This window comes from Plodia interpunctella, chromosome 6, assembly GCF_027563975.2.
Source record: "Plodia interpunctella isolate USDA-ARS_2022_Savannah chromosome 6, ilPloInte3.2, whole genome shotgun sequence".
Taxonomy (NCBI): domain Eukaryota; kingdom Metazoa; phylum Arthropoda; class Insecta; order Lepidoptera; family Pyralidae; genus Plodia; species Plodia interpunctella.
The window spans coordinates 10,761,081-10,788,282 of record NC_071299.1 but is presented as its reverse complement, the minus strand read 5'-3'; the positions used below and the strand labels follow the sequence as shown (position 1 = coordinate 10,788,282).

Below are 27,202 nucleotides of genomic sequence, written 5' to 3'. Positions count from 1 at the left end.
TTTCCCTTATAACTCTAAGATGAATTTCTGTGCCTTCCATGCTCATAAAGGATATATTATAATTGGACAAATTATAATTGAAAAAATACATTTGAAGTTGTCGAACATAAAGTAAAAAAGTAAAATCAGCTTTTAAGTGGCCAGTAATCCACGAATATAAAACCAATTAATTTTTTTGTTCCGTGATTAGAATGTTTTAATATTATTATTGATTTCCTCGCAATCAACGAAAAGTAGATTAAATATTCGATGAAAATGATTATATATACGATCTTTACATATAATCTACTATTAGAGTTAATACAAAAAATACATACCAGCTTCAGAAGCCCTCGCCTGCACCAGCTCCGCCCTCATATCAACCAGTTCGGCCTGCAAAACGGAGATATAGTTCAGTGGGGCACGGACCGTGTCTTATTACAGCAATCTGTAAACGGATTGTATTTCATATTGTTATGTGGGGAACAATACAGACTTGAACTGGTTTGTTACCAATGAAACGCACGTATTCGTCCCTATCTTGATTGTAGAAGTAACAATAGTACCGCATGAATAAACTCGAGCGTGATAAAAACTCACATCTATCGGGTTTCTATTTATGCACTTTTTACTAGCTGATTAGTGTCCCACTACTGGGCAATGTCCATCTCGTCTTCCTTCTTATAAATATAAGTTTTATTTTATAAATATTACATGCTTGTTATTAATAATAGTTCGATCAAACTTATGTTTAGAAAGAATCGTGAAGTATCGTTTCTTCATAAAATAGCTAAGTGTCAATAATAATGTCGTAAAATGTTTAGCGATTAAAAAGTATTTAACATAGATACATATTCACGCTTCAATTTAACAGTACCAAAGTGCTAAAATGTTGATTCTTAGGGTATCGCACCATAGGCGAAAATAATAAGGTTTTAATGATTGTACTTAAAAACTCCAAATAACGCAAAAATAAATCTCAAAAAATGAAATATCAAAAACTAGATTATAATAACACTTTCCTAACTATTGGAAGAAATTGCAATAATACAGAAGACTTTTACGCCTAGAGATGGGTCGAAAAAAGGTGTTAACCTGAACATATTCGGCACTGATTTCAATAGAATCAAACGGCATACAATTTAACACTTTTTAACTGTCGGTTTCCGGGAGAAAAAGTTGATACTTTTATTTTCGCTAAGCTTTTTTTAGAAACTTGAATGCAACTATTTCAGGGATCCGAGAGATTTTAATTTTCTGCCAACAATATTCCTGAATTCGGGGTAAGGTGGGCACATTAATCACGAGTCGTAAATCCGAGTTGAACCGGACAGATGGCGACGCGCACGCGCCGTTAATACAACTCTTCATCCCCGTGTAAGCCCGGCTCATCCTTATTGACTTTAGATTTATCATTTAATTGCTGGCAATTTATTTTATTAGCGAACCTGATAACGTCTAAACCAGTCGAGAGTGCAGCATATTCGCAGTAAGTGCTACAGGTTTACTGCGGCACGTAATAGCCCACACACACCAGCGTTGATTGCTAATTGAAAGTCTCAACAGTTAAGTCAACAATCGGGTAGCTGTCTGGATAAAAAATAAAATTAATAAACGCGTTCACATAATGAAGCACGAATGAGGAAATTTATAATAAAACATTCATATAATGAAACCAAACGTTACATTAATTGATCAATTTTATTTATAGTAAGATTTAGCATTTATTAGTTCGAAATAAAGTATAATTAAAACGCTTTTTGACTCCAAGATTTGTACACGAACACGTTTATTTATTTATTTAATTATATTAGAAAATACATGTGGACGGTAGACTTACTAATATATAGTGAAAGTAGCGGCAAGTGCAAAAAAATATGCGTTTCGCTGGATAGTGGGTTCGTGGCGACATATACCACGCCACATGCACAACAGCGCAGATGTAAAAAGCCGACCAAACGCAACGAGTAACAGGCCACACAAGTGATCCACGACATCTACGGACAGATGGCACTACGGTCGATTCGCTACTAGAAGATAACAAGCCTAGACCGCGCAGACAGTGCGTTTTCGATTGGAAGCATAATGACAACACAACTGATATGACACCGTCGGAGCCGTGCAGTTCCCCAGGCGCAACACCTAGCCTGGCGGGAAGATCTTCCCTTTGTGGCGGTCGAGCATGATAACCTAGCTCCCGCTACAGGTTCATTAGTGAAATCGAGATTCTTAAATAGCTACAGTTCTGATTCTAGCCCATGACAATGTCATGATTATAATGTGATTAAATGCGATAAAATTTCAAGGACATAAATGCTAATAATGAAATAAACTCACGATGAAACGCAATATCGAAAAGCATAAAATAAGTCGGCGTATACATTAAATGAGCTGTGGTGTGAGTCACTGTCGACGTCCTATTTCCGAGTAATGGCTTCCAGCTACGTGGGAAAAAAGGACCGAGCATCGATCATAAATCGAAATCTTCACTATTATCGATACAGTAAATTATTGTGGGACATTTCGCTGCTTTGGTACCGTGTACAGCAAATGAACCTATGGCAATTCATAGCAAAATCGCCGCTGTCACTGCTGTATAGAGATCCAAGTATAGTAACAATTGTACAATCGACAACAGATAAAGTTTCAACAGCAACAGCTTCAATTTAGCATCTATTACCGAGGATTAGAGCCCCGTGCGTTACTGATGTCTGTACTCAGTGCTATCAACAAAGTTGCAAGATGGGTTGTCGAATAGCAACCATGATCATCAATCGTATATTCTAGAGTTCAAAGATAAAGTTCGCGACCCTGTCACAGAGACCACAATCTTCCGTGTTAGAGGATTTTAGCACTTATGACAAGTGAGTATTCTCATGGTGATTGAAGATTTCAAGGGCTATGGCTGTATCAATGAAACTATTTCTAATAATCAGAGCCAAGGAATATAAAACAACTATATAGATAAATCCTAACTTGTATTCTGTGAAGGGCTGTGGTAAAGTATGTTGTGTCGCTTCTTCATCAACTTCACTTGGGATTTGCAATTTGCTATGTTGATTTGTAATTTACATGAAATTAAGTCCAATACTATGTAGTATTGGACTTAATTTTATGTAAATTTAAAGAGTTTAAGCGATGTTTTACAGTAACTCCGATACGGTATATCCGGTAAAGAAATAGAAAAATCATGAAACGGCATAACACAGAATACAAACACTTAGCTATAACCGTTATAACTGATACCATTTTGACGTCAAAAACAGAAAATACCCAATATGAATATAATGTAATGTTTTAACATCAATATGAGATAAATCTAGACGCCCGCGGATGCCCAAGAGAACAACAAGCTAAGTGTCCGGACCACCAACAGAAGAGCTGCCGGCGCGCGTTGCATCCACTTGAGATGACCACGCTCCCGTGTACCGACATCCGAAATCGCCGTTACGTAAATAGGAATGATATCTCACTGGGCACGTACGCCTGTGCTTACAAAACGACGGGCAATGTCGAGGATTGATATTCTGGCAGTTTCTTTGAAAAATTACGTTCTACAATGTACGGATTGTTTTACTCCAAGTGTCCTGGATTGAAATTTTGGTTGGCAACAGTGATTATATTCTGCTCTATGTAAAGTAGTAAAAGGTGTAACAATTGTGCTGAGGAAATGGGTTACTTTTTATAGCGAAATTCCCACGGGAGCGTTGTCGGTAACTACAGGCATTGTAGGCCACAGGAACATTTGCGTGTACCGTTTAAATATGTGTGAAGTAAAAAAAATTAAAGTGAAAATTATAACAGATTTTTTTAGCAAACCCCCCAATAACCATTCTTTAAGTAATCCCGAAGAAAAGGAAGAAAAGGAAAATTAAGTAATACAACGTTCATATTCTAAGAATCGAATACGATTGATTAATATTCTTTCATGCAAATTTTACTGAAGCGATAGCTATATAAGGATAAATAAAAAATTAGACTACATTCATACATTCTCAGACATTTGCCCTACAATCGACAAAAATAGACCAATACTGGTACCGAACCCTCTTAATCATAGTATCCATGTCTTATCACGCTGTTCTAAGTCGTTTCGTTACACGCACAAGATTTACTTTTGGCGCCGCACCTTTGCCATTTTCCTTGGCACACTGCTCGAGCTCAAAGTAGGTATAGCAGACACGCTAGATAAATAAACACTGGACACAGTTCAGACACGACATCGTGAAATCCAGTCTGTGATATCGTCATTTATAATAATAAATTTATGTGATCCATATTAGTCTTCTGACCACATGGAAAACATGAAACGTTTTAATATTTCAATCTAATATAAAAACACAGATAAACCCTGCGAGGATACCGCTGTTCTATAATGTGTATGTTTTTGATGTTGCGTTAAATAAATGATTAAAATAAAGCATTATAATCCCATTAAATATTATTTATTTGCTATATTTAGAATTAAGCCGATACCCACAGCAATAACCAATAAACGCGACCTACGCTCCATTCAAGATCATTATCATGCGCATGAGTGGGCGTCTGTTGTAACTATTGTGAATATTATAACAATATCAAGAAAAGAATGTCCCGATACCATTAAACACGCAATACGAAACCTTAACAATAAATGTACAGTTAACTTGTATGCGACGATTGAATTTCATTTGGATGTTTAGGGATATGATTTTATGGATGGATACATTGTTCAAAGATTGGCAGATCACAAACCTAACATTCTGGCGATGGGCTGATGTGAGTTGCAGAGAGTTAGTTTTTATATTAACGAATATATAGGGCCGAATTATCTTTGGACCTCTAATGTTGCTATTGTTTATCTTGTTGAAATATTATTTTTTGTCATTTCAATCTAGTAAGGCGTAATACATAACCTTACAATGCAATATGATACGTAAGACAAAAAGACTTATTGACACACATATTTAAACAAATATTATTAATTCCTTTGATGTTACTTTATTGTTATTATACACACAACTATTTTTCCTTTACATTGTTTTTAACCGCGTTGTTTCTGCTCCTGTAGAATGAAGTGACTCTGCATCAGCATGATCAATAAGTAAATTAATTCTCGAAATAGAAAAACTTATCTGGGTTTACCATAAATTTTTTCACTAGGAATTAATGTTAATTTTATTTTTGTATGTACCTAAATGTGGGTCTTTGGTATAAATATATCTGATCTAAAAATAGTCTCTCTACACTCGTTTAGCAAGCTGATAACTTTTAGTCTACAGATCATCTCTTAACGTGATCCACTTTACGACCTCAACTGAACTGCATCGAAAATTCGTACCATCGACTTAATATTTAGTATGAATGCGATTCAGTTTAGGTAAAATAAATAAATAAATAAATCTATTAGGACAAATCACACCGATTGAGCTAGCCCCAAAGTAAGTTCGAGACTTGTGTTACGGGATACTAACTCAACGATACTATATTTTATAACAAATACATATATAGATAAACATCCAAGACCCGGGCCAATCAGAAAAAGATCATTTTCCATCATGACCCGACCGGGGATCGAACCCGGGACCTCTCGGTTCAGAGGCAAGCACTTTACCACTTCGCCACCGAGGTCGTCAAAAGGTGCCTAAATTGAACTGAGTTGGATCAGAATCGTACTGTAAAAGTTGATGGTAGGCCTGCAGATCTATTTGAAAATTCTTTTTGACATTAGATTTTAAAAAAGGCGTATCTATAAATGCAAATGTCTAATTTGAGCTTTGCTCATTAGGGCCGCAATAAAATGGACATATAACAGACGCTGCGGGCGCCTGCATACCTCCGATGACAACTTGGCCAGTTATACTTTCGTCTGGCCGCTAATTAAGTTCTTGCGATGATTGAGATGAGATAGTTGCACTATTGCGTTGATGAGAACTCAAAAAAAATAATGAGGTCGAAAAAAGGTTAATTGACGTACAACCAAGTCAGCATAAGAACGAAATCTGCATGAATATCGAAGACGAAATGGTAGACGGTTGTTCATTACAGTATGGAGACCATTAACATGACATACGATACAGGACAAACACACATAACCTGAGACTAATATCATGTATAGTACTATCTGTGAGTACTAGAGTGGGATACCCTTAGTTTATGACTGAACGAGAGATGCAAACGTCATATAGGATTGAACTGCTAAAATAATGACACCTTTGTGCTGCACTTTTTAATGTGTATAGAGAAAGAATGCTTCTTGCTGTATGGTGTTTCCTCGAACCTCTAAAGCTCAAGTACCAGCTAAACTAGTACTAACGATTTACGTCAAATTATCCGCACAGCAAAATATCCAGGTCCAGTCAAGACTGACATAAACAAACAGTTCATTACAGCAGCTGCATGAATGAATCTCCATTTCAACGCAACACACTCCGAAAGCTATTCACGCTGAGTGATTGACGAAAGCCCTTTCCTGTGTGGGCGCAGATCCGAGATAACGTCCAGACGGAAGATTGATTCACTGCAAGTGTATGTATATCATGCGAGAATCACAAATACGAGCGGTTGTGCCGGCACGCGACTAACCACACGTGGCAACGAGAGCCGACAAGATAATAGACTTCGCAAGCTTTAGGTTTGCCGTAATATGGAATTGATATTCTGCTATTCTATTGCTGAAAATCTAGCATTTTTAAAGTTCTCTAATTGAATAGTACAAATTAATTGTATCATGTAATCAAACACTACAAAATATAATACAAAACATGCGTCACGCTTATCGATTATAAAGAAACTAGAGCTAGACAGGACACAAAAACAAATATATACGGTTTGCATCAAGAAAATAAAGAAAATTGCTTTAAAATTAAACGCACAATTAGAAATGTCAAATAATAAGAAGCTCATTATGTACCTAAGCTGTGAAAAATGTGTGACTACAAATGTTAGAGATGGAGAAAAGAATAAAGAAGCAAGATACTCTATTGGAGACAAATATAACAAGGAGCAACAAATTAAACCAGATAATGTAATGACAGTTAAATACAGGTTTTTGCAAAATCTTCCATTGGTTTTCAGCTCCCAAAAAACAAGTTGACAATCCATCCGTGCCGTCCAACATAAATCTCCAAATGTCAACGTGAGGAGATTGTCTCACGGCGTGAAACACGATTCGTTTCACTAACGACTATATCACATTTTAATAGCGAGAATGCACACGGGTCACTTTAAACTTTAACTATTTACATATCTAACAAGGCCACACAGAGTGAATAGAATGGTTAAAAGCAATTACTGGAAACGAGCATTACATAAGACAAACAACAAAAAGAAAACACCACATAACGTTTTGAGTAGGTCACACACACCCACATAATGAGATGCACTTGATTTGCATTGTCACTATAGTTTTTATGGGCACTTCACTTCGAGCAAATGCGAAGCGAGATGTTGCTTCCTCAAAAATCACGCATGACAGCATTACCGTCATAAACAAGACCTGACTCATGTGTGAACCTAATTGTAAAGGAAGTTAGAATCATTTCCACATCCAAATTTCGCTATTAATTTGGGTATATGCAAATTTTGAGTATGCTTACATTGGGTATATTCTAATATTGGGTATAAAGCTTTTCTTAACCTTGTCTTATCATCCTTACCTTAAAATTGTTAAGAAAAAACAAACTAAAGACAATATTTACACTGACATTCGCAAGTGTTGCAGCAGCAGAACATGGAGACTACGGAGCTCACTGCTTTTGATGCGACGACGTTGAGCATTTGATATAGGGCGTCGCAGCTGTTGACTAAACAAGAAAATATCTATTCGAAATGTTTACAACTTTGGTTGTAAGGTCAAGTATCCTGTAACGCCATCCGTCGAGGAAGCATGGAGCGCCACCATGTTACTCTATGGTCTAGCGTGGTGAACAAAATGCGCATAAATTAAACGTTTTGTACAATATTGAAACTTGTCCACGCTGACACAACAGCGCATTGTTTCAAATTCAAACCGCGGCCCACGTTTAGTTTGTTTTGTTTAGATCGATTCTAAAGCTTGTATGATTTCACATGAGGATGATAGAAGGAAAATGGAAATTCTGAATTCTGAATGATCCATAAACCAGGTGGCAGACGTAGAAGACACCATAATACACAATTTCAATTTCCGAATGGAATATCATTACATATAAATATGTAATAATAGAATACTGCAGGATTTCCACAAAACACGTATTTCTCATGATGTTTTACAAAATATCACAATACTCACAACGCCAACTTCTACTGCCCTAAAAATAACGTATGTCTTATTATAATAATTTATTCCGGATTAGCCCTTGCCTTTTCCAAAAGCACCAGTGGCACACATTGAGCGGTTACTACAGTTAGAAAAGCAATTAACCTCACGCCATCCTTTTATGTTCCGGTGCAGTTAGGGCGATTAGCATGGGGACTGGCAATGAGTGAAAAGACATTTGTCAACGCCTCGTGATGAGACGGAATGTCGCGCATGTGAATGAAAAGGAGCTAGGCCCAAGGTTGTTAATGAACATCTTCAATAAATATAAAAATTTACGATATAACATTGAAACTTTTTTTCTTTGGCGCAGACACAACAGAATTTACCCAGCTTTGGTCACCAAACACGAACTACAAAGGTTTTATGGAGACTCAGCTTTTGCTTCGGTACTAACAATATTGGCAACTGTATTGAGAGTTTCAGACGTTACAAAACAACAATACTTCCAAGTGACTTACAGGTTCAGAGAGATACGATGTCACTATACCTACCTAGCCTTAAGTACAATAAATATTCTTGATAATATGTTACTTTTTAAGTTCACATACAGCGTCAAGTCTATTGAACAGATACATTTTATCATTAGCCATCTTTCTGCCGACCCTACTACTGACAAGTATCTTCTAAAAGCACCTCACGCACGTGTGTCATGAATTTGCATTATTTATTATTATGCATATATCTAGACAGAAAATTAGTTTTCATAAACATTCATGTTCCTTTTTGTGTCTAGATATAATTTTGCTTATTGCCTTGTGTTAAAACAATGTCGCCTTCCGCGTCTGTCTGTTTCTAAGATTTTTCTTTTAAACTACTCAACGGATTTTGATGAAGTTTTCATTAATTCAGACAATTTATTCCCAAAGGTACATACATGTACATAAATGACTTTGATATTTGGATGAGAGCAGGAAGATGTTATCCGGTCTGCAATGCAATCTTACATGATCGATACAGATCTGTGCGCACCCACGCTGATGACACTTGACGCTTGTGCAACTGCACTCGTATTAGAAAATATATTACGCATGCTAGTGCAGCGGAGGATGCACCGCAGAGACCAAGCTTTGTTAAGTTTTGATAACCGTAGCGTAGTAGTCACCACGCCCGTATGCTATTTGAAAGTCCTGGATTCTAGATTCAGATTTATTTATTGTAAATCACAAGCTTATAGTTGTTACATATATAGAAGGTAAGTACAAGTGACGCCCTGCAAGGGCACACCAAACATTATGTTTGTATTTCCATCGCCGGCAAATATTTAAATTATATTGTCTGCAGTTCTGAGTATGCGTCCTGTTTCTGTTTATGTTCATCGCACCTAAAACAATACAGACTTAGTACTTAATGTGGACCGTTGAGTATTTTATAGAGAACAGGACTAGAACATCGCGTGGAATCACTTAGGATTAAAAAAGAAATGTTTAAGTTCACCTACATCGTACTTTGGTACTTGCAATTGCGTATGCGACTGCAAGATAAAATGTGATTGTTTACTATTATACCGAGAGTATTAAACATTGCTACGACTAAACTTATTTTGTTATCTTTACGCTGTACATGTTTGCAAATAAATTAATTATAATATACATCGTTCAGTTCTTCTGTTGATTAGACAACATTGTTCGCATTATTAATCATACTAGTTGTTCGCCGCGAACTTAAGACCTCGCGAACACAATATTTTTTTTACAAAATTGTAAATATTTCAAAAACAACTTAACCGATTTTGTTGGCCTACGAACATAAAAAATTCTATTGACAGATGCTACATATCTGTTAAATTACAAACAGACATACCAAAAAATTATTTTTGCCTCAAGTTGATTTGTAGACAATTAGCGTCTTGTTTCTATAGTCTGATGTCTGTTGCTGAACATATCATCAAGAATGTAAGTAAAATGTACGCAAAAACATGACTGAATAAAGCTTGGACACTACATCTGTGTCTAATCTACAGCCCGTGGTGCAATAGATGCATTACCATAAAATTTATTTCGGAGTCGATGGCTATCGTTCGGACGGTCAGTGTGATGTGAATGGATGCATGACCTGATGAACCCAGACAATGGTGAGAGCTGGGAGGCGATGCAGCGCCACCCAGGAAACTGATGTTATCACGAGATGAGCGGCGGGGTGCTTGTGGAAAATTGAAATGGACTATAGATTAGTCACATATTTTAAAGAATTGTCCGATCTGGGATAGAACAGATCTCTTTCTTTCTCATCTGAGTTTTCCCGGATCAGCCCAGGTTCAAACTTTATACTTTTTTCATCCACTTGGCCTGATCTTAGGACATCTGTGGTTGTCAGACCATTGGCTCGCATATCATCCTTGACGATCCCAAGCCAGCACTTGGGTCTGCTCGATTTGCTATAGAACACGTATTTATAACATATCAAAATGTTTCAGCAACTTGCAAGAAATTCCCAAACCAATTTTTAGAATATCACTTTTAAAAGAAATTGGACTATGAACTACATAATAATTAAATTGTCATTTTTTACAGTAGGTTAAAATATTTAGAACTGCAATATGACAACGAAAAAATATCAATTACATAAAAAGCTTTTGCGCACGGGTAATGGAGTGTTAAAACGTTAAAATTATCTAGAAATTGTAGACGTTACTTTCTACACTATCATTAATTTGCCGCAAGGGCTTAGCCGGAGGAGATACCGCAGCCAGAGTCGGACAGCCCATTTACACTATCGCCGGCGAACGCCATACCTTTCCAATTTGTTCTCGGCTGATAACCTCAGGGATAATCTCTTTCGAATTATGTTAAGGAGCTACGTAAAGGTATCCAAAATTATCGAATATCCGATATAAAAATTTATCAGATAATTTCGAATGAGAACGATAATGCAGCGTTTCCAGAATCTATTTTTGGAATATTTTAGATAACACTCAAAATAGCTATAATAATTACTCATAGAATGTAAGACTTCATTATAATTATTCCTGTATCCTATCCGTATCCGAAATTTCATATCCATAACAACCCTGCTTTCAACATCACTAAGCACAATAGTCACCGTGTAAAGTTACACTCCATGAACCATTAGGCTGTGGTGATAGAGGCTAATATGTTGTGATTTGGAGTTGATGTATTGTGGACTTTATAGTGATGATTGTGAATGAATGTGTTGACAAGTGATTTATGGGTATGTGACAGTATCTCATATGTAGGTCACTAGAAGGTTAATTTAGAATCTTGTCCTTATTTTTCGTAAATCGATTTTACACTGTAGCTTATAATACTATCTCTCTCTCATCCTCCCATATTCCGGTTTAATTTTCGGATATGACATTGCGTAGTCCGTTGGTTTCTGCGTAAAAAATAAATCTTTTGAAAATCTCACGAAAACATAAAAACCAAAAAGTTTTTAATTTTAAGAATGGCATTGAGCAATTTAAAGAAAGTAAATCTAAACCACTATAAGACTCAACTGAAGAAGAACGACAACACTCGCGTGACACGAGAACAAATGGACTGTATTTCACAAAAGTGACACGGCCAGCTGCTGGCGTCGCCTTGGAGGTTATCCAGACATTATAAACTAAACTCTTAACTAAATTGTAACCTACCTCTAAAACAATGCAGTGTTCCCTGCGCTTTTACATTTTGTAACTATTGTATATAGTTATATGAAGTATTGTTTTAACTGCTACAGTGAAATCATTGTTACATTATGTGTATTAATCTGTAATGTAGTAATTAAATGAAGTAATTTACAATTATAACAATTTTATATACTAGGAAACTAATGTCACAATTCAAACTGGTATGTTTAACTAATAAGTCAATTACACACATTGACAGAAACAGAAATTATGACTCTGTATATTGATTCTGTGACACGATTCTACATTGAATGATAGGAGTTGAGATAAACCATGACCTGGCAATCAAAGAAACAATAAATCGGATGTATGAAGTATTACATTTCTAATGAGGTCGACGACAAGGCAGGTGACGTTGACACTATCACGCGTACGACATGACTTTTACGACAACCGACGTTTTCCTTCACCGGAAGCAAATGGCTGCCTATGAATGTGTCAGAATAAATGACAAAATGATGTGACATGAGTAGGACTTTCGATCATTTATCAATCACAGCGGAGGGCGTCAGTCAAGAGTCAAGTAAAAATAAGATTTAAATCCCATTTCGACTCACAAATTGAAAAAATAGAAAATTGCAAAAATAAGCTTTTCGTGTGCATTGCGATGCGACACAGCGAAGCAGGCCAAGGACTGCACTGTTGACAGAAAGCCACTCGGGCGCATGTTTGCGTTCTCTTGTTTATTGCCGACTAAAACGCGCCAATACGCGTAAAAAATGACGTTTATATGACCCGTGTCGCACTGTGCGTCTGAGTTAACCGTGCGGCCAAACGCACTTATACCAAGTGAAACACACAAACGCTGCGCCGAAGGGCAAAATGCGCTGATTTTAAAGTGTTTAAAACTTTTGATATAAAACGTGATCACTGGCACGTTTGCGCTTACAATATCATAATAAATATCTGACCACAAAATTGAAGAGCAATGTCAAAATGCAGAATTAAATAGACAATTTTATCAAATTCCATAATGTAGATAAAATCTGCGTTTACAAAAATATAAATGAACACAAATACATTGCAATGTAGCTTACATACGACGACATATACTAAAGGCCGCTGACGCGAGACGACATATACTAAATCCGCTGCAATAAACACTAGAGGTATATACTATACGTATATAGGTAATTGTACACTGATCATTTATAGGAACGCATAGCTCTGTAGCGTCATTCAGGGTTCCAGTTCCGAGAAAGCCCGGTGAAATTGATGCAGACGACGCGTCGCGACCAGGTGTCAATAGGGTTGCCAGCTGCTGGAATTAGGATTCCCAGTCTGGGCGTTACAGTCGTTGGATGTACAAGATTCTTCCGCTCAGAAATGTTTGACAGGAAAGGAACCATGGAAAAGTGTCAGGCGCAATGTGGGTCTGTCCTTTCAGATATTACAAAAGGATGTATCGTCATTATTATCTATTTTAATATTGGAGTATGTCTGGATCGAAAAAGACATTAAGCCATGCATACCTAATTCCCTTCGTGAGCATAATAAGAAGAGCTTTAAAACAAAATAACTATCCCATCGCGCCATTTTTTTAAATAAGCGATACTGTACTCTTTCCTGTTCCAGTCAATATTTTTTCTTTTCAAATTATTTCTATCAGTGTTTCTCAGTGTGGCAGCCCTGGGTGCAATGCGAGCTATGCATTCACGACAGTAACATCACACGCAGGCGCGCTGCACCCAGCATACATGATAGCTTTGCTGAATGTGAATGTACATCGTCTCTTTCAGCCGGTGCATTACTGCACTCGAAAGTGGAGCGCGCGTAATTAGCCTTAGATTGTTCGTTTTTTCCTCATCTGTATCAATTATATCTAATGCTATTCCTGTAGGATCTAGGGCATGTAAGTTGTTTTTCACTTTATAGTGCCCACTGTCTCTCTCATATAAAATATATATATATATAAAGTCATTACAATAAATATATTTTGAATTGTAATCCGTCATACAAATAAAGCAGATCATGATATAGTGTCTCAACAAGTTGATTAGATTAACTTTGATATGTCTGTGGTTTTGGTTCATTCTGGTATACCTGTCTCTTTGATCAGCTTTGAAAGCATTTTGCAACAATATCAACAAACAACGATTGTCCAAATTAACTGTATTGTTCAAACTTCTATAGGCGAAGGCGGAAACAAAGCTGAAAGTTGGCCAAATTCATATTACGCCATAACCCATCTTACAATCGGAAACAATTATGTATCGTCAATCAACGAAACGCTGAATGAAACAATTAAAGACAATACTGCTCTGATTGGTAATGAATATTTTTCTATATAAATATGGGTACGCAAATAAATATATGCAACTTGTTTACATTGGTAGAGTTGGCTAATAAATCAACAACATAAGACTCGATCTCCCTCATCTGATCGTTTTCATGATTTCTTCTTTAGCCATTAAGGGTCGAAGTTGGAGCGCAGGGTCCGCTTTCCTATCTTCTTCTTCTCCATTTCACATGGACATCATCCTTCGACATTCTTAGTGGTCCAAAGAAACCAAAATATGACTATGATAAGACATATAGTCATAAAAATTAAACTACTTGTCAAAGAAAATTTGCTCTTCTTTCAGGTTTTCTAACACATAACATTATTTAGTTAGTAGATGTATTGAAGATTATATAAATATTCGTGTTGAAGTACAACACGGAGCATTAATGCTGAAATTTCAATGACTGCAAATTCAAATTAAGCCGAAACATCCCTTTTGAAAGCTACAAATGGCTGAAATAATGAGCCTAATCATATACCCAATGTAAACTGTTATCTACCAGTGCGTTGTAACGGATGTGTAGACATGACGAGGCCCGACGCGACCTACGCTCTAAAACGAACGGTTACGTCATATTAGGAGTTTAAGCAAATAACATTGCAAGCAGAATAAGCAATATACATGCAAGACTGTTTATCTAAACAACAACTATAGGTACTCAACTGCATGTCAAGTATTACACAAATGCAACGGTAATAACAGCGAGTTTGAAATTAATTTGAGAAGGTCCAAATTTTGTATATGTAAATTTTGCCTTCCTACATAATACATGAACTAAATAGGTTAGATAGTGGGGTAGGTTTTAACTCAGGTGATTAACCATCACTAAAGGAAGGAGTGAAAAGTCTACGCTTCTGAAATAGTCGCATCAGTGAGTGTTATTGGGTTGCTGGTGGCGGCGGCGTTGGATTAGCACCGTACATGCAATCGTACATGCTTGTTTGCTTACTTAGCTATAAATAAAACGGTCAAGTGCGAAATGGACCTAAAGAATAAAATATTTTTTTCGGTCAACGCCAACAAACATAGGCGATTCCTTGCTCTTAACCGCTGGGTCAGAAGGCTCACTCACGTTGCGAAACTTCAAATGATATTTAAGAATTTTTGACTAGCAAAACCAAGTACGTAGTAATAAGTAGGTTTTTTGATCCCACTATAAATGACTAACTTTCGGATTTATTCCTCAATCTGCATTGTTAGGTCTACCTTTTTGTCAAATTTCATTGTTCTAGGTCCACGGGAAATACTTTACAAGTTTAGATTTTGCTATGTAGTAGTCAAATTTGCGACATTTTGAACCCATTCATTTTGAACCCAAAAATCATAAGTTATCAAACGCAAACACCATTCCATTCAATACCAATGTAATCAATGGCATTTATACCGCTTAGTATTGATTGATAGTGGCTTCATTAATTGAGACGGAATGGACCTGATTGATTTATGAATTTCTAGAAGCAGGTAGTCGTCGAATTTGATGTCGAAAGTGAAATCCCTTTATGGCATCGTAAAATTCACCCGGTAGTTGATAACTCTTTTATTTATTTGACAGCATCGCTTTTCCGGATTTCTAGAAAGCAATTAAAAGTGCATGTAATGAGACACTGCAATCGTATACAGAAATGGTTTCTTAAGTGCAATATCAAAATGAAAACATACAAAAACAACAACAACAACTGAGAACACAAAAAATCATGATGGATTAAAATGGCTACCACTAGACTAAAATAGAAAAATCGTAGGATAGTTCTCGCGATCAAATATTAGAAGATAAACATAAATGGGTTTACGACTATGCAGAAACAATCAATCGATGTGTTCGATTAAACAAGAAAGCAGAAATGTAATTAACCAAAAATGTCGGAGAATATCGATGAAATCAAATCAAAGACGAAATCAAAGTTAAAACTTTGATTTCGTGAGAATCGGCTGCCAGTAAAATACAACAAACTTCCGAATATCTATCTTTTAAGCAACATGCTAATTATATCGCGACCAAATAAAGTCATTTCGTCGTCAAATCAAGTCATTTGAGACGAAATTCAAAAGTGTCCCTTTCTGGATCTTTCGATTTGGTTTGATTCTGGTGTGTTTAAGCTACATACATCATTTACTATATAGTATACATCGGATAACAATTTCGTTGAAGTATAAAGTTCCTTGGATCCGAGTAATAAGTAAGGAATATATATTTCGCATTATTCCACAGACAAATACCATTTGCAATAATCCAGTCTCCAGCGACACTCCCAACGAGCCATCAAATCGAAGCAATAAATGTGATAGGACAGCAAACATTTACAGACAATAAAATAAAAATAATGCAAGGTATTAAATACGGTGCTTTATGCGTTCTACTGAGCAGTAAAATTGGCATCGAGATTGGGGTGAGTGCATGAATCATCGGCGACGGAATGGACGGACACATCCGAACAGCGTTACAATTTCAATGATTTATAATTTGCAAAATTGTACATAATATATTTATTGTTTTTGCAAATTAATACTTACTTTTTTTTTAAACACATAAAAAAACAATTTCGTTGAAGACTCGTTCAAACTGTTCAAACTCTTCAACGTTTCTAAAAAAGGCACCGTAGTAAGATAGGTACTAATAAACAACAGAGATTTTTGACAGTTACAAATCGAAGCTCGCACGCTTAAGCGTCCTGTCTATGCCACATTAGTCGTCCGGACATATAACCAGTACCGAGAGTTCGTGACATTTCGCGTAACGACTCTTTGCGGACGACATCTATAACATTTAAATTAAGAAATCATTTGTGCATTTCCTTTGAACTTGTTCCTCGTTAGTCATTCCGCGCGGATCGCCGGCGTGAGAGCAATGTCCAATGGGGGTCTTAAAAACAGGTCTGACTGTGGTTGTGGTTACGACGCCCCGGCGAGGTTTGCACGCTCTGCTGCACCGCAAAGTGGACCGCAGGACCCGCCGTCCTGACGCCATTTCACAGACCTTGCCACCCACTAAACCTCGAAACACAGAAAAGTGTGCTCGCGTATCGAATATCGACCCGAATGGGGGACGCACAATAGCACCGTGACGTGTCGTTTTCGAGATAAGAGGGAACAAAACAGAGAGAGCACATGTCAGATCAGACCCATTCAACGGTCACGTACAGAACGCTAATCCCACACGACTTGCGAAAACTAGAATTACATCAAAAATCGTAATAGGTTTTGGCAATTCCCTTGTGATTCACATGATAAATTATTTGACGTGATTAATGGGATACCACTAATTATATTATAGTGTACACGTATTGATAAAAATGCAAATGTGATGACGTTTAATACGCAGTGCCTTGGTGCAGTAACTCAACAACGAATTTATGACCTCCGTGGCACGACATCTACATGTATTTGAATACTGGACATTTTAGCAGGGGCATAAATTGGCTTACGTTTGTTTAATAATTCAAATGTAATAGAGAAAGTTTTATTGTGGATTGGTAGTCAGGAAAATTGATCCAAACTAAAAAAGTTACTTTATTTCTCCAATCTAGCTAATCCAATCATTATTATTTTTCTTGAAGCTACTACTATGTTATTCAAAAGGAGTCCTGCGGCAATATGATCAATAGTAGATCGTACATGTTGTTGTTGTCAGCGACTGTAGCGCTGCGTCCACTTTCGCGTCGACTTTCGTGGTACGGAGTCTACTCTGTGATGTTATGAATAACACGGAAAAATCTGCAAATATTTCAGCTTTATCGGTTCCTTCTCTGTTTTAAATTCCATCGCTTTTTAGGTGGCAAATCAGTGTTTGGTCTGGAATTATAATGTGGTGACAAAGAAAGCCGTTGTAGATTGATAGGAGGATGCAGTTATGTAGATAGCCATCTAAATCTCTGAGAAAAGATGCTGCACGCTAATCAAACAAGCATTTCGCCTGGAAGGCAATCGTGGAAGTAATGGGCATTCTAGCAAGGGATGGGCAAGTGGGTTATTCAGAATCTGGACAGTGGACACTTTGTCTATAGTCCGTACAGACAACATAATTTTTTTAACATACCAAATTTTTTAAAAGCTTACGCTTTAAAAACATATTGATATGGTTTCGTAAAGGAAGACGGGTCATGTCCTGCCGCCACCCCAAATAAAGAAAACAGGCAAATAAGAGTAGAAAAATTGTATGATTCAGGACACGTTGGAAATTTAATAGTAACGTTGAAAACTTAATAGTATAATTTTCAAGCGATTTCGTATGCAATATTCAGTTGGCGATTCAATTATTTACTTATGTTTCGCCAACAAAACATTGTTGAAGTCATGTGTCCTGTTGACAAAATATTTTTTAAACTATGTTAACTGGATGATATCAACTGGACTGTCTGTACGAGTAACGTACATTATCAATAGCAGCAAATGACCCAAATGTACATTATTACATGTATTACAGAGCGGCAATCAGCCTCGCTCACTTGTACATAGTTTTACATTTTAGTACCAATAAAGAAGCCATACAATTTACATTGATTATTATCTCTATCTCCGCGGTACTCATCCCAATCATATCGAGCAGTAATGGTGTGTTATCCTGGATCATACACCGTCCAGTGTCCATGTCGGGTCAGAGAATATCCCGCCCGCGCGAAGTCATTACGGTTTTATGTGTCTGCATTGTAATTGCATTCTAATTCACAATGCTGCAAAATTTCACTCGGTACAACAGTTTATTAACAGCTAAAGGTATTCCATGAATAAGTTTTACGTAATTACAAACTGTAATTATTGTTCGTAGGATAAGATTTTTTATCATAGGTTAGCACAAAAAAATCACGATGGAAGAAGTCTATCATACTCGTAGGATTTTCAGCCCGAGTCGAATCTAAAATTTAAATAAGGAGTTGACTTTTTAAATTCTTACAATCAAAAATTTAATTCTCAACAAAGGGATTTCGAATAAGAAAATTTTAATGCAGGCCGTTAATAGATTCCTAATTTTACTAGTGGCACTAAACTTTCTCTCAATTTCACTATAAGTACCCATGAAAAATAATTAACTTAACATTCAAGATTCTGAGCGGATTAGAAACGAAAACCTGAGCGATAAAAACGAAACGATTGGCAAAATCTCATTACTGGCGTGGCGTTAATAAGATGAGGAAATACAGCATTTGTTGACGTTACAGATCAACACAGAAGGCCTACCACGAAACACACAAACACGTAGCAAAAATTTATCTGGTGGAAACCAGTTTCCAAATGATATTTTCCAATGTGGCCGAAGGGAGCACGTTACTAATGTCCACATATGCCCACATGCATATGTCTTTTATTCCCATATAGTGTGCGAATTGTGTAAATAAAATAAAGAGAGAACTTGTCGACTCAATGTCGTGTTACGTGTATTACGTTTCATGGTAACCACCCAGTTACTGTTGATGTGCCGTACTTCTCATTTTGATTGGGATCACAAATATTTTAACTCTCCTTGGGAGCGCTGTTGTTGTTGTTGCCTCTCAGCTGTCAAGGATTTTTATCCCTTGGAAGCGCGATACTGACTCCACGGTAAGTTATGGTGCAAAACAGGCAATCAACTGAAACTGATAAAAGAGTTAGGCGGCTCATTATAGTAGGCACGGTTAAGTACAGAATTATCTATTTAACACTTTACTAATAAGAAAGTCGAAAGTTCGCCAAAGTATTACGTAACAGTCAATAAATCACTAGAAGTTCTAATGCAATATTAGACATAGCATCAGCTTAAAGAAAAATATACGAATAAAGAAATAAATATAATAATATAATTTAATTGAATTTAAGGATTTTTTTTTTCAGTAAGCATTGGCTTACAAAATTTCCTGACGCATTATTATGTCAAATCAATGGGACTATATATACTATATTTTAGCTGTATATATTATTTTCAATAATATATTTTACTGGCGGCCCGTCCCGGCTTCGCTCGGGTACAATCATAATAAATCATACACCCAAACCCTGCTCAGGAATCACGCTATCTATTGGTGAAAACCGTACAAAAATTCGGCCAATAGTTTTCATACGGACAGACAGACTTCTTTTAATAATATGTACAGAACAAAACAACTGTTAAAAATACACATCGAGACACAATTTAGCGTAATCAACATTAGTTGCCAATAGCTCGTTTAAGCACATCGTAGGTGATTGTGTTATATTATGCAGACAGTTTGGGAGACTACGAAGTGATAAATCAAATATTCGATGAATTTAAATATAAACCCACAGAGCTCAGAGTACGGAGTCAGAAGTGTCAAAGACGCTACAGGTAAGAGAACGAAAATGGTTAATGCCATTTCTATGGTATGTATTATTCAGATGTCTACGTTACAGATAATTTAAGAAATTACGACGCGATAAATCAAATATTCGATGAATTATTTAAACACGAACACGACCGGTTTTAACACCTATACATGTTTAAAGTTACGAGATTAAGAAAAACTCGTCAACGAGGACGCTTTATATGGATTCGTTGATTTTCAATTAAGGAAAATAGCAGCAATCATGTTGTAAAAGGATAAAAACGATTATTCTCGGAAACATTTACATGTCTATTAAATGTTGTATAAATATTAATTCGAAAAGATAATTATGATTGCAATCGCGCATGTAGGGCCGACTACTCATATAAAGACAGCCTATGTACTGTGTGCTTACAGTGGTGCTCAAAGAGTATATAATCCACTGCGTTTTAGTAGCGCTTGTGTATTATGTACTCGTATGTATTCATAAAATAGTGAGACAAATAAGTCATAAATAAACAGATTGAGGGTTGGGCTCTCGGAGAGCTTTAAATAATAAATATACAACACAATACAATACAAAATATCTTTATTGCTCATAAAAACAGTATCAATAAAAATAATACAACAGACATTTACATATGGACCAATGGCGGGGTTATTGCTAAGCAATCTCTTCCAACCAACCTTTGGGTAGTGAGAGAGGATAACAGAAGGTGGGCATAGCATGTGTTATATAATGTAATATAATAAATTATACATATTCTTATAGAAAGATCTATCATGCATGACCTATATAATATGTATAGTTGAAACTAGCTGTCTCTCGCAACTTCGCCCGCAGCTGAATATATTGGGTACGTTTGTCTTTTTACCACCATTTCTGGTCTTTGGATTAGACATTTGAAACAAAAGTATATTTGAACTCTTGTCTCTGGTCTATTATTACTTCAAATTTCATCAAAATCGGTTCAGCGGCTTAGCGGTGAAAGAGTGACAGACATACTTTCGTATTTATAAAATTAGTATGAAGTAAAACATGTAGATTACAATAGAATCGAACAATACTATATGCACAATAAAATTCGCGTTTATATGTTATCGCCATAACAAACACAACGTTTTACAGGTAGATTCCTGCCGTGAACACTAAATGCTGAGCATAGTTCATGGGCTATTCCCACAGAGTGCGGACAGGCTGCTGTCACATTACCATATAAAACGCGAGTCGTGTTAACTGATCATCTCAGTGAAGCTAAATGGAGGAACTTTGCAGATACGCATAATGCTTTTCAATTTAGATGAAATGATACATTGGAAGCTGTTGTGTGATTACCGGAACGGAATCGAAATATTGAAAGACCAAAATTAATTAATATGATAACCTTCGCGGAAGAGGAATCAGTATCCAAAACAATAATTGCATCATATTCCGTATGATTGATTAATACGGAGGTATAAAATAAATCATAAGAGTTTTAATTATAGCGAGCTGCCTACGCATCAAGGATATTGTAATACAAAATTGTGTGAAACATTGTAAACTCTGCCATCGTCGGCTAATAAACCGAAGTGCATCTATACAGAACCTTCCAGCTTTATGGAACTATAAAATTAAGACTTATCGACAGCCAGCTATATATCGAAAGATATAGGTCACAGTGAACTTACGGAACTACTGAAGGCAATCTTAGAAGTCGTAAATTTTGCCCGTTTTGTACATCATACTTTCCGAAGAGGAATAATTCGATGCTGCAACAAAGCTAATAACGCATTAGATAAGAATAACATTATATCAGTCAGCTGCTTCGACTTATGATGGAAGCAAGATAATATAATTATGGCCGAGTTGAACTGTTTCTGCTTGGCGATGGACAAAAGTTTGCGAATCTGTTTCAAATCAAATCAAATCATTTATTCAGAAATTACGTTTGCTAACCTTCAGTAATGGAGATGCACTACAAAATTAAGAAGGGGAATACATGTAATGTAAAAACTCTCGACACCACAAGCACCAGCAGAAGTTGAAACTTCACAAACTTGTTAAAACTGTAAATATATAAAACCGTAGCCACAAAAGATTTCGTGATTGGATAATCTTAATCCGTATGATATATTCGTGGATTTACAATAAAAATCAATCGCAACTGCGTTTCTGACTTCACGTAAAATAAAATTAACGGTCCACGATGCTACCGCAGTGACCACATAATTATAAGGTTTTTGATCACTTGATAATACAATTGCCCTAAAATACCGAGCTAACAGGGGAAGGTCAAAAGTTAAGGAGCATAGCAAAAGATCCGTTGAATCAATGATTGTAGTTATTATTTCAAACTGGTAATAAATTTAGGGAAACGTAAGGCCAAGCACGGGAAGACGCTATGACCACTTTACCAACTGGTTTATGTGTACTGTGTGAAATAACAGAGTTAAATTAAAAAATCTAGAAGATAGATTAATAGAAATAGACAGTTCATAAATTTTCTAAGCTGCCTGTAAAATGATTTGCTTATGCTGCAAACAAATACAAAATGGCTGCCACACCATGGAATTTACCCTTGGGATATAGTGACCTTTCGCAGAGTTCGCGCCATAAATCTGAGCCAGGATTGGTTTAATCATTCGTGACACGATTTGCTGCAGGGATACGAGAACAGACAACGACTTCATCTTGCGGATTATGAAAAGACGCGGTCTACGTTCATATTCATTAGAATCAGAAAGTTCAGTAAAACAAGACATTAGAAAATTAAATAATATATATATAAAAAGACTAAATATGGAAGAGAAACATATAAGAAACGTGTTTCTTTCGACTTATCCAAAGGAAAAATTTTGTACATATAAATTTCATGTACTGAAAGAATAAAAACTATTCTAGAATCTTCAACAAAACCCTGGTTTCATAATAATCCCGCAACACATATAGCTGTTCGCACTTGCAATTATCTCACTCGCTGAGGACTTTAAGGCACGCACGCACGATTCGCAAATCCGTGAGCCTGCCTATCAATAGGGGTCATGTCAAGTCGGCGCTGTACAGGGCCGGAACAACCACGTCGGGACCCAGTTGGGGTCCCGACTAGGCCAGTTGGCCTAGGCAATAAAAGTGTAGGACCTTTTTGTCCAATTCTAATCATTTTTGGAATGATTGCTAGATCTCAATCCTCAAATCACACCTATATCTGGAATTTGTGGACGACGATACTAAAAAAGCCGTTAGCCGTTGCTGCAAGATAGAAAAGATGAACGCGGCCAACGATAGAGCCATAAGCGTAGCCACATAATGGTTCAATATTATATTATAGCCATTACGACTCGACAAGAAGAAAAAGAACTGGACTGCGTCAACTCTGGATAGGAGATTGGTGAAGACTGAGAGTAGCTTATGCTCAGCGCCTCAGCGGTTCATCATAACCATCTTTTACATCCTGAAGGAGATGAATAAGAAAATATTGATAACAAAACATATGTGATAGTTGACACCACAATTTAACTGAATTAAATATTTTCAAATATGTAATTGTATATGCCCAAGGGGCGCGCGTACGCCAATATGGGCCCCGTCGGCAGTTCGGCCGGCCCTGTGGGTGTGATTGAAATGAATGGTTTGCTAACAAGCCGCGCTGTCTGCAACTGATAAATTAACGAGCTCGTGCAAATATGTCGACTTGAGCTTAACTATTTCAATATTCGATAACCGCCGCTAGCTAGACAAACACTTATGAGCTTATGAGGGGGGTTTGTTATGGGGTCTTATGAGGTTTCTTCGTGACAGTGTTAGTTTTAATCCTGGAGGAAGCACAACTATTGCGCAACTGCCATATATTCTTTTGAATCCTTCGTATGTCAGAATCTTGGTATGTTCATTACTTTTTTAATTCGACAATATGTTTTCACACTTTCCACCGAAATTGGTAATTTTGGACGTTGGAGCTAATTAACAAATGGTTGTGTCTACAAATTCCATGTAAATTAATTCAACAGATAAAAAATATGTAATACTTAAACAATTTTAATACCTCTACACATATATAGCAAAAGAAGTATAAAGTTATACTAAGAGTAACTAAGTTGTAACACGATTCAAACATCATGTTATGTGACATCATTTACACACAAACAAACAAGATAGAATCATGAATGGCTAAGCCTTTGCGATAAATCCCATTGATTCAGAGACCCTGACATTTCAACCACATACCAATTTGTAGCTACTGAACAACGAGAACCATAGTCTTCGATTTAAATTTATTAGCAATTAGGATATAAAGTTACGACTATGTGTCAAAACACATGATGAAATTATTATGACAGAAAATTATTGTATTACACTTGTAAATCATGAACTGTTAGGTAGTAAATCATTGTTTCTTCCTATTAAAATACGAACGCCATATTGCCCTATAAAGCCGAGCGAACTTTCTCGAACGTGAGTTATAAATCTTACCAATCTGAGGATATCAATGAAATTGTAAGAAAAGCGGTGGTAGCACTCGACTTGCATGCGAAGGGACCAGGTCATTTCAGGTGTTTAGGTGCTCGAGTTTGTAGATCAATCTATGTTTTAAATTATGATTCATCAACTAATCATCATCATCAACAGAAATTTAACGTCGCCACTGCTGTGGCACAGGCCTTCCTTATGGATGGATAAGGAGTACGACGACGACCATTACCCACCACGCGGGTCCATTGCGGATTGGCGAGTTTTAACGACTGCAAATACAACCGGGACCAACGGCTTAACGTGCCTGCCGAAGCACGGAGCAACCATCAGCAATCAAATACAATAAATGAAAACAAACAAGTATGTAAACCGCTAGGTTCGGGTCATGTTAAATTATGTCACTAACACAAGTGTAATTTATAACAAACACGAAAAGAAAAACTATATTCGCAACGCCATTCAGCAACAAGGGAGACAATGGCCGAAGTTAACCATGGCGTCTAATATAAATTGATTTATATCTCAGTCAGTGATTCACTATGCAAACCCCTGATGACTGTGACAAGCCCATACATCACGCGATTAAATACAATTTGTGGTGCGAAAAGTCAAACGGTATGTATGACGGTTTGTTTAAATGGCATGTGAGATGTGAGTCATTATTGATACGAGATGTGTGCTACAAGTTTGGCTGGGCACACAACTTGCCCCCAAAATTTGCAATCAATGAGACTATTACAGATGTAGACCAATCTGACTCATATAAAGTAATTTTCTTCCAGCACCACGTGATTCCGATGACGTTAAATCATTAGTAAGGGAACATAAACAGTAGCTAATTAGTACACTAGTGTAAGCTGCGGACAACATGCAAACTCTTGTATTAGAGGCAGTCTCGCCGTGAAGCTCAGGTAGGCCTAAAAACAAAGCTTAAAATTTTGAAGATTCGGAAGATTTTACATCCGGCCGCCTGCCTGATGTCAACTCTCCTTGGGAATGCTATTGTTGTCCGTCAACAGCCAAGGCTAAGTCCCTTCGCCTTTTACGGCATGCACTGGAGGATATGAAGTGGTCCTATTCTAGGGCGGAAACACACACCTACAATACGCTGACAATATGCGGTCATAGTTATGTCTGTCTCGAAAAACCATATAACACAAATATATTATGAAACGCTACTGGTACAGACTTCTCCATGTCAAGTTACCGCACCTCTAATTCCATCGTAATAAAGACTGATTTGCGATGAATTTATGTTCATCCGTCGACTGTACAGTAACTTCCGAAACAGAACGATCTAATAATAACCGACTGAAACGTACAGCTTTATTATGAGTCATTGGATTAGACGTGCCCGTGCAATGCACTTCGAGCAGTCAGCGGATTCTTGCTGGTATACCGATAGAGCTGGGTATTAATAAAACTATGTGTGTATCACACGAGCTACATTATTCAAATGTGATACATTATTTTAAAGAACCACTGATAAAACAATTGCAATTTATAAAAAAGAAAATATTTCCAATATAGATTGTGATGTCATTAATGAACTTTGCAAAATATCAGTAGAACATAATAGAACCATACCTAAAGAACTTTCACAGACTTTTTGCAAAGTTACTTCGTTCAGAGATTTCCTTAGCAACGCGAACAAAGTAGCATATTTACCACGAAAAAAGCAAATCCCTTAAACGGCAGTTGGCCACCCGTATCGGTTCCCCACAACACCGGCCTATAGAACCACAGATTTAATCTTGGATAGACACAGCAAAGCATCTTTTTAACCACCACCAGCTCGTTCGTCAAATGACATTGTTTGGATTACATACAGAACCGAGCGTGTCATTGTCACAGCTACCATAAAAAAATATCCTCATTGACGCCGCTCACATATCACAACTTTGTAATTTGATATACAATATTATAATTATTCATAGTTATTTTATGTATGCATTGACCAGCCAGTGCCCCAATCTAGGGCCTAGAATCGGAAGGATACCGACTGGCCCCACAATGCCGGCCTAGGACCTAGATTCGGAACAATATTCCATATGAATAAGATATGAAAATCAAAACAGAAAAGGCGTTAACTTTATACAAATACTGGATATATTCTGCATGCGGCGTCTAGCTCATATAAATCTGTGATAACACCAGCCCTCGAAACCTGTCCTACGCCTGCGGTCTGTCTGGATACGCTTCGAGCGCTAATCGAAAATTGTAATTGGCTAATTGCGCGTGCGCACTTACGCCATGTAAATTGACATATGCGACACTCTTCATTGTCATAATTATGTACAAATTTACTCTCGTCTATTTTTGCTA

At 36.8% G+C, this 27,202-nt stretch overlaps 1 protein-coding gene across 2 annotated transcripts in view; it reads right to left on the bottom strand.

Moving 5' to 3' along the window:
• The window catches only part of LOC128670567 (Golgi-associated PDZ and coiled-coil motif-containing protein-like), a 70,980-nt gene that overhangs the window by 13,407 nt on the left and 30,371 nt on the right, over positions 1-27,202 (bottom strand). Inside the window, exon 3 of one of the 2 annotated variants that reach the window (XM_053746335.2) lies at positions 318-372. In XM_053746335.2, the coding sequence (XP_053602310.1) occupies positions 318-372 (55 nt within the window). Of the gene's footprint in view, positions 1-317; positions 428-27,202 lie in introns of both variants that reach the window. The other variant, XM_053746336.1, reaches the window with a different exon arrangement.